Source organism: Pteronotus mesoamericanus, unplaced genomic scaffold, assembly GCF_021234165.1.
Source record: "Pteronotus mesoamericanus isolate MK-2021 breed Mesoamerican mustached bat unplaced genomic scaffold, CSHL_Meso_final contig_82, whole genome shotgun sequence".
Lineage (NCBI taxonomy): Eukaryota > Metazoa > Chordata > Mammalia > Chiroptera > Mormoopidae > Pteronotus > Pteronotus mesoamericanus.
The window spans coordinates 18,729,734-18,742,801 of record NW_026555265.1 but is presented as its reverse complement, the minus strand read 5'-3'; the positions used below and the strand labels follow the sequence as shown (position 1 = coordinate 18,742,801).

Here is a 13,068-nt window from a genome sequence, read left to right as displayed (position 1 = left end):
CAAACATGGTGCTACCATACTTAACAACTGTGGGCATATCTATCCTTTCTAATCCCACATCTTAACATTTCTACAGTGTCAGAGATGACTATGAAAGCAAGTGATATTAAAACTTTATCATGTCTCTTTCCTTTCCTAACATCTCACATCCTTATCCCTTTGACCAGACTTCTCTAGCTGCAGTGGCATTTAGCAATGTATTACTTGACCAGTTGCCACTGTAGAACTCAGAACATTTCTCACCAAGGCTCTGAAGTTAGCCAAATTCCACACCTGGAGCAGTTGCTCAGCTATTTATGTAGAAAACAACCAAATGCAAGAGTTTGTAAATCTGTGTTTGTACAATGCTACGGTAATTGAAAAGATTAAATCGTGAGGAGACTTGTGTTATGAGATACTTGGCTGGCAAAACGTGCTCCTTCCATGACTTACAACTTTTCCTAATGTTAAAATTATGAAATAAAACTGCTGAAACTATAATGTACTAGGTCTCATCCATGACCATATGGGATGTCTACTGGTAACCTTCACAAACTGAGAAGGATAAAACTAAGCCATTTTTCACCAATTACTCCTGATTCATTGGCAATGGTGATCAAAATCTTGCATACAGATTAAGAGCAGACAAAGTCTATTGATTTTCTTTCATCATTTTGAATCATATGTACTTCATTTGAAAATGCCTTTAGTATACCTGAAAATATTGAATTAGGACAGCCAGCCTGCTTTTTTCCTCCATTTGGATAAAAATCTATATGTCCCAAGGGTTCTTTAATGCCAAACCCTGAGAAAAAGAGTACCCAAGAATCACAAAGTGCACATAGTCAGATCAACAACACGTGTATAAAATAAAATCTCCTGCAAAATCTATGGAAAGAGACTTTCAAATTTTGAGTTGAAAAATAAAATAAATGTAATTTCTAAAAAGATTTTTTTTCTGGTACTAATTCTTCAAATTAATTCCTCATAAAAAAATATGGTTCATTAATTCAACACATTTACCAGTCACCAGTTTACTATGTGCCCATCACAGTTCTTTCTGCTATGAATATAATCGAAAAAGAAAAGTGGAGCAAAAGTCTTTAATGCAATGGAAATTGTATTTAATGGAAGAAAGACATAATAAACAAGTAAAAATACAGGATTTCAGATAAGTGCTGTAGGAAAATTTAACAGTAAGTAACTAATGAAGGTGGTAGTTTGCACTTTTAAGTAATTTAGTTAGAATTTCCCACTGAGGTGGTGAAAGTTGAGCAAAGATGTGAGAGATGTGAGTGAGGCAGTGGGCCAAGTATCTATAACTGTGTGAGCATGCCTGGGTATTCAAAGGAGCCAGGTTAGCTAGAGTACAATGTGTAAGATGGAGCATTGGAAGAAATGAAGGCAAGTCATATAGGACTTTTTAAACAAGTGTAATGACTTGTTTTCATTCTGGATAATAAAGCATAGGACTTGGTGCTTCTGTACATCTGTAAATCCTTAAGGCACTGGGAAAAGTACAATTTCTGGGTCCACTACTAATATAGGGTCTATAACCCAGGGGATCCATGGGAGTGAAAGAGGGTAGCAAGCTCGGAATATTCAGGACTGTGATTAGATAAAAATCTTGCTGCCAGATAAGACTGCAATGTGTTGGCTTCGAGCAGAAGAAATGTCCTACAACATAATAAACTTTGAGAGAGATCAGTAATAAATTTACCAAAACAAAGATAAATACTTAGATCAACAATAAGAAAGAAGTTGCAGCAACTTGATTTAATTCTAGCCTGTCACAGAACAAGTTCACAGCTCGTGAGGTGTCCCTGGGGGCATGACAATTGGGCACGGACACTATGGGAGAGGGGATTCAGCACATAAGGAAAGACAAAGTACAATTTAGGTTACTTCATTAGAAACCCCTAGAATTCAGAGGAGCATATGTGTGATTTGATTGGGATAGTGCAAAGTGTACGCTAACCAATCCCTCTCTATATTCCATCAACTGCTCAGTTTGTGGAATTTAAGAAAGGATGAACAGATCTCCTGAAAATGAGCAAAAAAAAAAAAAACCCCAATAATTTTTGAGATTTTTAACATTTCCTCACATCTGAACTCAACATGAAGTTCCAAGACTAAGGGTTCCAGGTCTAGGGCCATCAATTTCTCCAATCTGCCACTGAAGTAGAATCAAACCAGTAAGACTTCTCAGGATTCACAAAGAAGCAAAATATATTTATTATTAACTTACACGTGGTCAATTCATGCATGTTATTTCTCTTTTATAAGATGGAAGGGATGGGGCAGCTTGGTCTGCTTAGGTCATTCATTTCCTTGGTTTTAAGAAGGGTAAAGAGAGCAGATATCAGTTTTTAATTCTTTTTTTATTATAGATGTAACACATGGATGCAGGAAAGAACATACAGCATGATGCTAATGTGTTACATAGCCAGTAGCCACTTGACACCCCTGTCAAGAAATAGTGACTTAGAAGCACCTCATGTACCCTTGTCCAATCACCAGTTTCTTTCTTTCTTCTAAAAATAAACACACATCTTTTCTCCCAATAAAATCATTCTTTAATGTGATAAGCATGTCTCCCAAAACATAATAATTTAGATTTTGTCACTTTGAAAATGTATATAAATTGTCATAAAAAGATCAAAGAGGCCAACTCCATGATATCTATGGCAACTTCGATCTGATAGGCCGTCATTAAAAAAGATGTTGAGAGTACAGTTGGTCCACCATATCTGTGGATTCTGCATCCATAGCTTCGACCAACTGCGTATCAAAAATGTTCAGGAAAAAATGTTATATTGCTGCTGACAGGTACCATGTAGATAGGCCTATGTTGGCTGTATCTGTACTGAATGTGTACAGACTTGTTTTTTGTCATTATTCCCTAAACAATATAGTATCAGAACTATTTATGTAGCATTTACAATATATTGGGTATTATAAGAAACTTAGAGATTATTTAAAGTATATAGGAGGATGTGTGCAGGTTATATGTATGTACAGCTGTGGATTTTGTTATCTGCAAGGGTCTTGGAACAAGTCCCTATAGATACTGAGAGATGACTATATAACTCAATCCAAAAGAGTTTACTAGGAAAAGCCAAAAATGCAAAAAAAAAATAAGAAAAAGTATAAAGAGCTAAAAGGTCATAGGCAGAATAAAAATTGGGATTTCAGAAAGAAGAGTTCAAAGAACTTGAGAGTAATTGGGCAGCAGGTGTGCTGCACGTGGAAACGTTAAATGATATAAAGTCCTAGATGTAAAAGAGACTTGAGATGTTGGGGTTATCATACCAGGGATATGAAACTTCGGGCACCGTAGGCTAACTTAGACTTAAAATAAGGAGCAGGATTCTTCCTATTATAGGCTCTGCCCACTGGCATACAGACACAGAAGTTGAAAAATTGTCACCTAGGGTATTTATATTCCTCACAAAATCGTTGGTATAGATCACTACAAAGTAAATCAGAGGAATTATGAGAGCACATAAACAACCTGGACCAAAGAGAAAAGAAACCTGTGGAGACAGAAATAGAGGCGGTCTGAGTGTCACTTCCTCCTGCCTCTGTCTCAGCGCCATACCTTCCCCACGACCACAATCCCAAGACATCTTAATCAGAGTAACAGACTGGTGAAGTGTAGGCTCTGTAATCAAAAGGTATGATTTCAAATTCTGCCTCTGCCACTTACTGGCCTTTAGACCTTAACCCTAGCTTCCCCACTGGTAAAATGTGGATGATAATGTTTACTTATCTCATAGAAACTTAGAATTCCATAATTAATTCACTTAACTTAAAACACTGCCTGATGTATAGCAAGTGCTCAATAAATATTAGTAAAATCAGTTTCAAGGGGGATCAGTGCCATCTAAATTATTCTTTGAAAATGTCTGTCTAATGTACTCTGGCCAAAACTATCAATAGTCTGTTAGACATTTTCAGGGAAATAATTAAAAATGATAGAGAAAATACTGTCCTACCTTTAGGTAAAGATATTCTCTACCTGTGCCTAAATTGCTACGCGCAGTTCTAGCTGGTACACATCACAGCCAGAAAGAAGTGGAGAGAATGGTAACTAAACACATTAAACATGGGGGAAATTGTGATCAAATCAATAGAACTGTCAATAGAATTAACAGGATGAAGTATTGTTTTTATAAACTTCCATTTTTTTTTTTGGATAACAATGTTTCTTGAAATCTGAAAGAGGAAGCTGAAGGCAGAGTGTCATTTGACACCACAAGATTTCACTAACTCAAAAAAATATTGCTTGTGGGAAATACAGTCACTACATAGTCACAGGTTTGTCATCACATTATCCACTACCCTTCCTCCTACTATGCTCTCCTTTCTAAGTGTCTCCATCTCTTTTTTTATTTTAAAAATAATTAAGCAATAAATTCTGCTTTGGTACCATCAATATCAGAATGGATGACATCCACAAACTTTGCATCGGTATAATCTAATCTGTCATTTGATGGTTTTCCAGAGAATTTTGGCCCAGCAGGGTCAAGACCTGAAATTCAAAGAAGAAATTGTCAATCTATTAAGTCCTACTGTAGTGTTCATTAGATAATATGCTTGCATTATTATTACATTTTAAAGATAAGCCTGTACAGTTTTAGCTTAAATCCATCTAAAGGCAAATTTAAAGATAAATAAAATTGGGTGAATAGCAAGTATCTTTACTATTTGAATAACACTTTTTATCAATCTTCAGAGTTTATCAACAATATGGTATTAAGCCACACTAGAGATGCCTGACAAAATAGGGATGTTTTAGCACTTTAAGAAATAATCAGAAAAAATGACTTTAATAATAAGTAACTACTACAACTGCTGGGAGGAGGGGAGGGGGGGAATCAGTGCCATCCTGGTCTTATCTTGAACCTTGTGTCTCAGTAGTTCATTCTGTATCTACCTATATATAGGTCTAAAATGATTTTTAAGTGTCATGCAATTTGGGTTGTGGGATAAAACATATTTATTACTCTTTTATATTTAAATAAACACATGTATCATTCATACCTCACCAAAGTTTTCCACACACACATCAGAAAAAAATATATTAAAAGTTCCATGGAATATGAATATATCTCTTAAGTATTTGAAATTCTAAATAAAATTTCTAGGCTTGTGACCTACTAGAGAGTATCAAAAAAAAGAGAGAGGAGATAAAAGTCAATGTCATGAAAGTATCTATGCAACGGGAAGACACAATCATCTTAAAAAATATTTTTTAAAGATAAGATATAGTGTTGCTGTCTCAGGCCCTTTTATTACTCCTGGCTTATTTAGCCCACTTACTAAATGAAACAGAAACTTCTCTCTTCCTATAAATCATTCTGATATGGGAGCACCATATTTTCTGGCCTTGTAAACTTTCATAATTGCTTGGCACGCGGGGCCTTTCAAACTGGTCTAATATGTGAGTAAACACATCCTAAAATAAGGTAGGATTACCACTTGCTTGAATTGAGCTAGCATGGTGATTGAAAGGAAATGGGCTTTGGGTATTAGAGGTCTTTGTGTAAATCCTGCCTTAGTTGTTGCTAACTTTTTAACCCTCTCACATCCATTCAATTAACCTCAGTTTTCACATCAGCATAATGAGAATGATATTAAAACTAATCAGAGTAAGGTATGCTAAAGGCTTGTGAACATTGTAACAATCTGTAAAAATTATTGACATCTCCCCTCATCCTTTGCTTAACTTCACTAAAAACTCGATTACCTTTTATTTACACTTGAAATTATTACAAATCTATGAACATGGATCTCATAATTTTTTAAAAGCTATACTGGTTGGGGAGGATATTATCCTATTAGTTTAAAAATGACTACCAATCCAGGGCCAGGTGGGTACTAGAAATATTGAAGACGGTCACTTTGTAAGTTACATATTTATCTAAGCACTATGCTGTATACCTGAAACTAATATAAAATAATATTGAATGCTAACTGTAACTTAAAAGTAAAAATTTAAAAAAAAATTAAAATTAAATACTCAGTGATTGGCACTTAGGCTGATTGTGAGGTCCAAGAAACCATTTGGACACCTATAAATAGAAGCTTCCTGGTCGGATGGCATCACGGGCAGGGAGAGAAGCTAGAGCTACCACCTTCCAGGGACAACTCCACACTAAAGAAGTAGAAGCATGCTTGTGTGTCTCCCTAAGCCGCTTCCACCTCTGTCCCCAGAAAATTAAAACATCCTTCAAGAAGACAACAGGCAGAGAAAAAGAAGACTTGTGCTCCAATTTGGGTTGTCTCACTAATTAGACTGCATCTCAGAAGTTGGTGATTTTCCCCGGATGGACTGCTGTGCTGTGTGGCGGTAGAATGGAGAACCCAGAGGAGCACCATTTCCATCATATCTGTAGAGATGTACAGAGTTCACCCGGGGCAGCCATGCTCTGTGGCCTTATAGCTAATTCACCCCTACCATAAATGGCAGTGTCCCAATACAAAGAAAATCTATAATTCTAAAAGGAAAATCACCAACACTCCTAAAGACAAGCATGAAAATCCATATCAGCATTATTTGGTTACCAAACTTACTAGATGAGGTAATTTTGTTAAGGAAATATGAGGAGCACTGGAATCCGGAATCCCTCAAGCTTGAATACCCACTTTTGATCCTCCTGTCATTCCAATAAAATTTTTAAAAGAATCAAAGTATATCCAAGTTTGTAAAAATTACATACAGTACATATTTATATTTTTAGTTAATATATGAAAAATGTTTTACATGTAATGGACCAATTTTTTCTCTAGATAGGCACAATAATGTGTCCTTAAAATTCATATAGGGCTGCAGAAGTTGATCGGATTATTTTCAATTCTATAAGGGTAATTTAAGCTCAGTTAAGACTTTAAAGTCTAATGAAAACAAAGACTAGTATTTGAATATAATACAAAAAAAAGTGTGCATAATTTTTATTGCTTAAATGTTATACCTATTAAATTTTAAAGTTACTTCTAATGCTTAAAATTATGCTAAAACATTAATTTTATCAAAAAATATTTTACCTGTTATTCTTCCAAGTTGACCTTGAAATATCTTTCCAACAAATCCACTAACATGAGCCCCTAGGCTCATACCTATGAAATGAAAATTATCAAGAGATGCTCCATGCTTCTGCAATTGAAAATACAGTGTTACCATTTTCATTTTAGAAAAATCACAAATTATGCCTTTTGTATCAATATTCTAACATGTTATTTTTTCTAGTTTAGTCCATTTTGGAGAGATAGGGAATGAGGTTTTATCATTTCAACATTATATCTTTATTCAACTTCTTCCATAAAATACCTGATTTTTCTCTGTACATTTTTAATAATTACATGAAGTTTTTATTTAAAAATTTAAAAATTTTGTCATGTTATCTAGAATAGTATATGCAAAATAATACATTTAATTAAGAAAGCATTTTATAACAATAATAATTAAAGACTACTGGGTACTTACTTTATACTAGCTACCTTGACAAGTGCCTTATAAATCTCATATTGAACATTCACAATAGTCCTGTGAGTTGCTTCTTTGTATTCCATTGCCTAAAACTGTTCCTGGAACTTTTAAAATGCTGAGTAGATATGGTTTGATTATGAGTTGCTCAAAGCCACATACTTATATACTTATTACTGTAAGGGCAAAAGATAGACTTCAAGTCCAGGTCTGTTTAATTCCAAAATATATGCTATCCAGATGGTGTCAAAAATTCTTGGAAAACTGAACAGTGTGACTAATCATCCTTACTTCAGAGATGATAAAATGAGACTCATGGATTTTAAGTGATTTCTCCAGATCACAAGCTGGAGAGTGACAAAAATCTGATCTTTCAAGCCTAAATTTTAAACATTCTCAGAGTTTCAGACACTCCTCCCCAGTGGGTGTAGGGGTGGGGGCCAATTAGGGACTTAACTGAGGGGCAACTTCTTCCCCCATGCTCTCAAGGAGCAAGCCATGGTCCAGTTTACACAGTGACACATCTGATGGCTTGTAAAAAATGTGGAGCATTTACTTCTAATGAGAAACTGCACTCAGGCTTTCCAAGTACAGGGTGGTAATTTTCTTTAAATTTGTCAGAGCAGTGCCCAGAAACCTGAGGGAGTATCACTATGAAATTTAGTGCTCGTCATCTTTTCATATCTTCTTAATATGAAGGTTTTGCAAGCAAAGCCACTCTTAGAACTTTACGTAACACTATAAATTTTCATAAATTTTTCTGTTTAACAATTCACATTTTTCCACACTCTAAGGTAGATGTTAATTAGTTAAACACCACTACTAAAAGGAAAAGCTAATTATGCAATGCAGAGACTTTCAGTAAAAACAGAGTTGTGCCATTTGCCTCTGTCACTCTAGAAGGATGATTTAGTTTTGTCTAAATTTGAGTATATGAAAATAATTATAATAGCTGATTTTATTCAATGATTATTATATGAAAGGCACTGGTTAAGAATTAATTTCATTTAATACTTAAATATTGTTATAAAGTTTTACTATTCCAAATGGACAGCTAAGGAAATGAGGCAGAGAGGTTAAGCAATTGCTCAAAGTCACACAGATGGTGAGATGGATTTGGTCTTTGAAACCCTCTAGTCGGACCCCTAACAACTGCATGTAACTACTTCTTGGATGTGTTATGCTTGCTCAATTTCCGCAGAGACTTGGAAGTTTAGCACAACACAACTCAAAGGCAGATTTCAAGCCCATGACTGGCCCCCCAGATCAGTTATCACCCTTTTTCTCTTGAGTGCACTTCACCACTAACTGTCTTTAGAAAAGACATAGATTTATCTTCTAATGAGTTGATTTAATAAACAGATGACGTAAAATCATCCTGAATTTATTTCACCTATCCCAACCTTGGACCTAAATGCTGGACAAATATGAATGAAACTGAGACCTGCCTCCAAAGTTGGCAGAAGTAAGCTACTCTTCAAGCTGTTTTTCCTTCATTTTTACCAATTCACACTTGATTGACAATAAACATATTAGCCATAACTTAGAAAAAATATCTAAAATATCTAATGATTATATAGTTTATTTCCTATGTCCACATAGAATCAATATCTAATCCTGAAATCTGTATAGGTAAAATTAAAAACATAAAATCTTAAAATATTTTAAGATAAAATACAGTAACTTAGTTTTTAAGATAACTTTTAAAAAATAAGACAGATGATGTCTAGGTATAAAATTATCCATTTACACAAATAAAAAAAAGATGGCTGCAAACATTACCATATCAAAGCAGTAAACCTGACTGTTTATGAGAAAAAAAGCATTAAGCATTGGAAGCATTAAAAAGCATTATTTGCCCTGGCCATGTAGCTCATTTGGTTAGAGCATGGTCCCGAGGATTCGATTCCCAATCAGGGCACATACAAGAATCAAACAATGAATGCATAAATAAGTGGAACAACAAATAGATGTCTCTCTCTCTCTCCCTCTCCTTCTTTCCCAACAAATAAAATTTTTTAAAAAATTAGTAACACTTTGTAGTCTTGCATAATACACTGTATATTGAATAACACATATAGTACATAACATTCCAGACTTACCAAAAGCCTCTGAATGCATTCACTCAAACTCACAGCAACTTTTCTGGCATTTTTAACTGCTCTATTGTAAATAAAAGTTGTAGCACCCTGGTTCCAGTCTACTACAACTATGTTCATATCGTCTTGATTCAACAAAACCTTTAGAAAGTTCTGAAGCCATGATGGAACGGAGCCCAATGGTCTGTATCCATGAATAAGCCAGATTGTTTTTTTACTTGTGTTGAAATTAACATTAAGTGAATTATCCTGCTCAAACAATGGCTCAGCACAGTTTAGGTTGTTTCTTGTATACATTATCAGAATCATCTGCATCTTGGGATTGAATAAATCTCTGAGAGAATCCTTTATACTTAGCTCAGAGAATTTAAGGCATGGTCTTTTATTCTCTGAAATTAAAAGAAAAAACAGTTCAGTTAAGCTCAGCACTGAGTGAGTATTTGATTCCATTCCTGCTGCTTTTGCAAAAAACAGAATTGAACTCCAAGGGTAGGGAATTTAATTTCATTAGCACTTCAACATAATTTACTAAGCAACTACAATATTGATTTATTGATTATGTAAAAAGAAGTTTTGAACTAGAAGTATTTAAAATTTACAATATAAAAATAAATGTGGTTCATTAAAAATTAAGAATTCTTTTATCTGTACAAAATAGCAATAATGTGAGTAAAATCATTATTATTAAAAAAGACTTATGCACATCAAATCAATAAAAGTAGATACATTGATTATGAACTTTAACAGAAAGTCTGCAGAAAATATTTATATATGGATAATAAGCATTAGAAAAATATATTTTACCTGACTAGTGATCAAATAAATACAAATCAAAACAATGGTATCATTTTTTCCTATCAAGTTAAACAGTAAAAGAATCCTTTAATACTCAATATTTGTGAGGATAAATGGAACAACTATTCATATATATGGATGCTGAGGCATAAGTTAATACAACATCCTTTTGACATTTTCTATGTGTGTGTGTGTGCGTACCAGACACACGTCTTAAAATATTTATTCTTCCTAATTTTATTTTTAGGATATATACTAATGAAATAAAGTTATATTCAATGTAATAATCACAGGATTATGTATAATCAAACAAAACTTTTAAAACACCTTAAATATCCTGTTTTCTCAACCACGTGTGCATTTTATCTATGTATCTACATATCTATGTATCTATGCATCTATGAATCTATCTATCTATCTGTATCTTCCTACCTATCTATCCATTCATCCATCTATCCTAGAAGGAAGTAGGGAAGAAAGTAAATAACTAAGCCAAAACAATAGTTATTGCTAGGCATTGCTATAATAGCTGCTTTATATTTTCTTTTCATAGTTTTTAAGAATTTAAACTTTTTTTCAAAATAAGTATACAATACCAAATTTTTAAATGAGTATATGCTTGCACTACTTCTGAAAGTTTAACTTGGTAAGAAAATTTGAGAAAACAATTTCTCAATATATTAAAAATTCACAGAAGTTTTAGTATATTTTATACCAGTAATTCCACTTCAAATAATTTATTCCAAGTAAATAGTCCCCAAACATATTTTTAAAAATGAACTAATATAAGTTATTTCAATACTGGAGAAATAAAAATTATTTAAATGCCCAGAAATAGTCATTTAATTAGGAAAACTACATCTATACATTTTTGATAAATATAAATATATACTAACATATAGATAATATATTTGATAAGCTACAAGAGTATCTGTCAATATTTATTAATTAAAATCATTCTAGTTTGGAAAGTATATATGTGATATTGTGATAATTATTTAGAAGATATAGGAGAAAGGCAATGAAGGAGAAGCAAGACTTGCATTTAATTTCTAAGTTAACAGTGGAGACATACTTGGGCGAGTGAAAATCTTTGATACTTCACTTTTTCTAAATACTAGTGAATGAGGAAGTTCAGGAAGAAATAAATTAAAATACAGTGTAGTATCAGTTCTTATTACACTGTACAAATTGTGTAAGGATTTGTGTATATCCACTTTCCCACCATCTTGAACCATGAGAAGGCCAAATGCAATTGATACATCCAAACTGCGGGTCCATTCCAAACCACGTGAGATTTTGCTTGGCCTTAGAATGAGTAATAAGGAATAAACCAGTAAGATCCCTGTTAGAAAATAAGGAAAAACAATCAATAGAGAAATCTGTTATTTATTATCTATTGCCAGATGAAGAATTAGAGGACACTATAGTACCCTTATTAGACTCCAAGAAAAATCATGAAAAAAAAAAACCCACAGTGGATTATTTTAACCTAGTTTATACTGCTTTATAACTGCCCAAATCATACACATGTCATTTCCTTGGAGCTTCACAAGGCAGTACAAAGTATTCATGGACAAGGACAATACAGTGTATTATGGTGATTGCTGGGTGGGGAGCAGCGTATAAGGAGACTAAATGGTAATGGAAAAAAATTAAAAAATGTTTAATAAATAAATAAAAATAAGATTTATGGAGGTTAAGTGATGTGGCTTAATGAAATCGCTTATCAAAAGCCACTCGTACTTGAATCTGGGTCTTTTAATAATAAATCCCATGTTCTTTCACATATTCCTAATTTTAGATAAACTTGGTACAATAAAGTATTAAATTAAATTAATGTAATTGAAGTTGCTTGTGGTGTCTGATTTTAGTAAATCCATAAAATGTCACAAGTCACATCATAAATATTTTTATACAATTTAGAGAAAAATAATGATGAATTTGTTGAGGCAATGAGCTCAGAATTACATGGGTTTTGAAAAGATCATTGACCTACACACATCCTATTAAGTAAGATTGTACACATCTCTATCCTCTTACTACTCAAAGTGTGGTTTGCAAACCCATGGGCATCAATCACCTGGGAATTTATTAGAATTGCAGAATCTTTGGTTAACCTCAAGTCAATGGATAAGAATCTCCATTTTAAATACGATTTTCAGGTGTCCTGTATCACATATTGTAAATCCTATCATCTCAGAAAAATTTTTCTGAATTTCACTTTCTTCAACAGTGAAATGAGAATGAACTAATCTATCTTTAACATCTCTTCCAGCTTACTGAAAAACAAGGAGTTGGCAAACTACAGCCTGTGAGCCCAGTCTGGCTGGCAAACTAAGAAGTTTTTTTAATTTTTGAATGGTTGAAAAATTAAAATAATATTTTATAACATGTAAAAATTATAATAAATTCAAATTTTAGTGTCCATAAATTTTTATTAGAACACAATCACAGTCATTTCTTTACAAATAGTCTGAGGCTCTTTTCAAACTATGATGGCAGAGTGGAGACCAAATGGCCCTCAAGGCCTGAAATATTTACTGTCTGACCATTTACAGAAATATTTGCTGACCCTTGCTATAATAATAATATATAGCAACCAGAAATGTCAATTAAGCAGTTTGTATAAATCAGAAACCATACTGAGTATATATACATATACATGTAATTTGAATGTATATTCCTATATATTTACATAAAGTT

The 13,068-nt window shown here is 33.3% G+C and overlaps 1 protein-coding gene across 1 annotated transcript in view; it reads right to left on the bottom strand.

Annotated features, from left to right (window-relative positions):
• LIPI (lipase I) overlaps positions 1-10,017 on the bottom strand; it is a 34,834-nt gene extending 24,817 nt beyond the window's left edge. Inside the window, exons 1-4 of the mRNA XM_054585292.1 lie at positions 9,571-10,017; positions 7,030-7,138; positions 4,412-4,513; positions 695-784 (exon numbers count right to left, since the gene is read on the bottom strand). Of these exons, the coding sequence (XP_054441267.1) occupies positions 695-784; positions 4,412-4,513; positions 7,030-7,138; positions 9,571-10,017 (748 nt within the window). The remainder of the gene's footprint in view (positions 1-694; positions 785-4,411; positions 4,514-7,029; positions 7,139-9,570) is intronic.
• Positions 10,018-13,068: the final 3,051 nt, after the last annotated feature.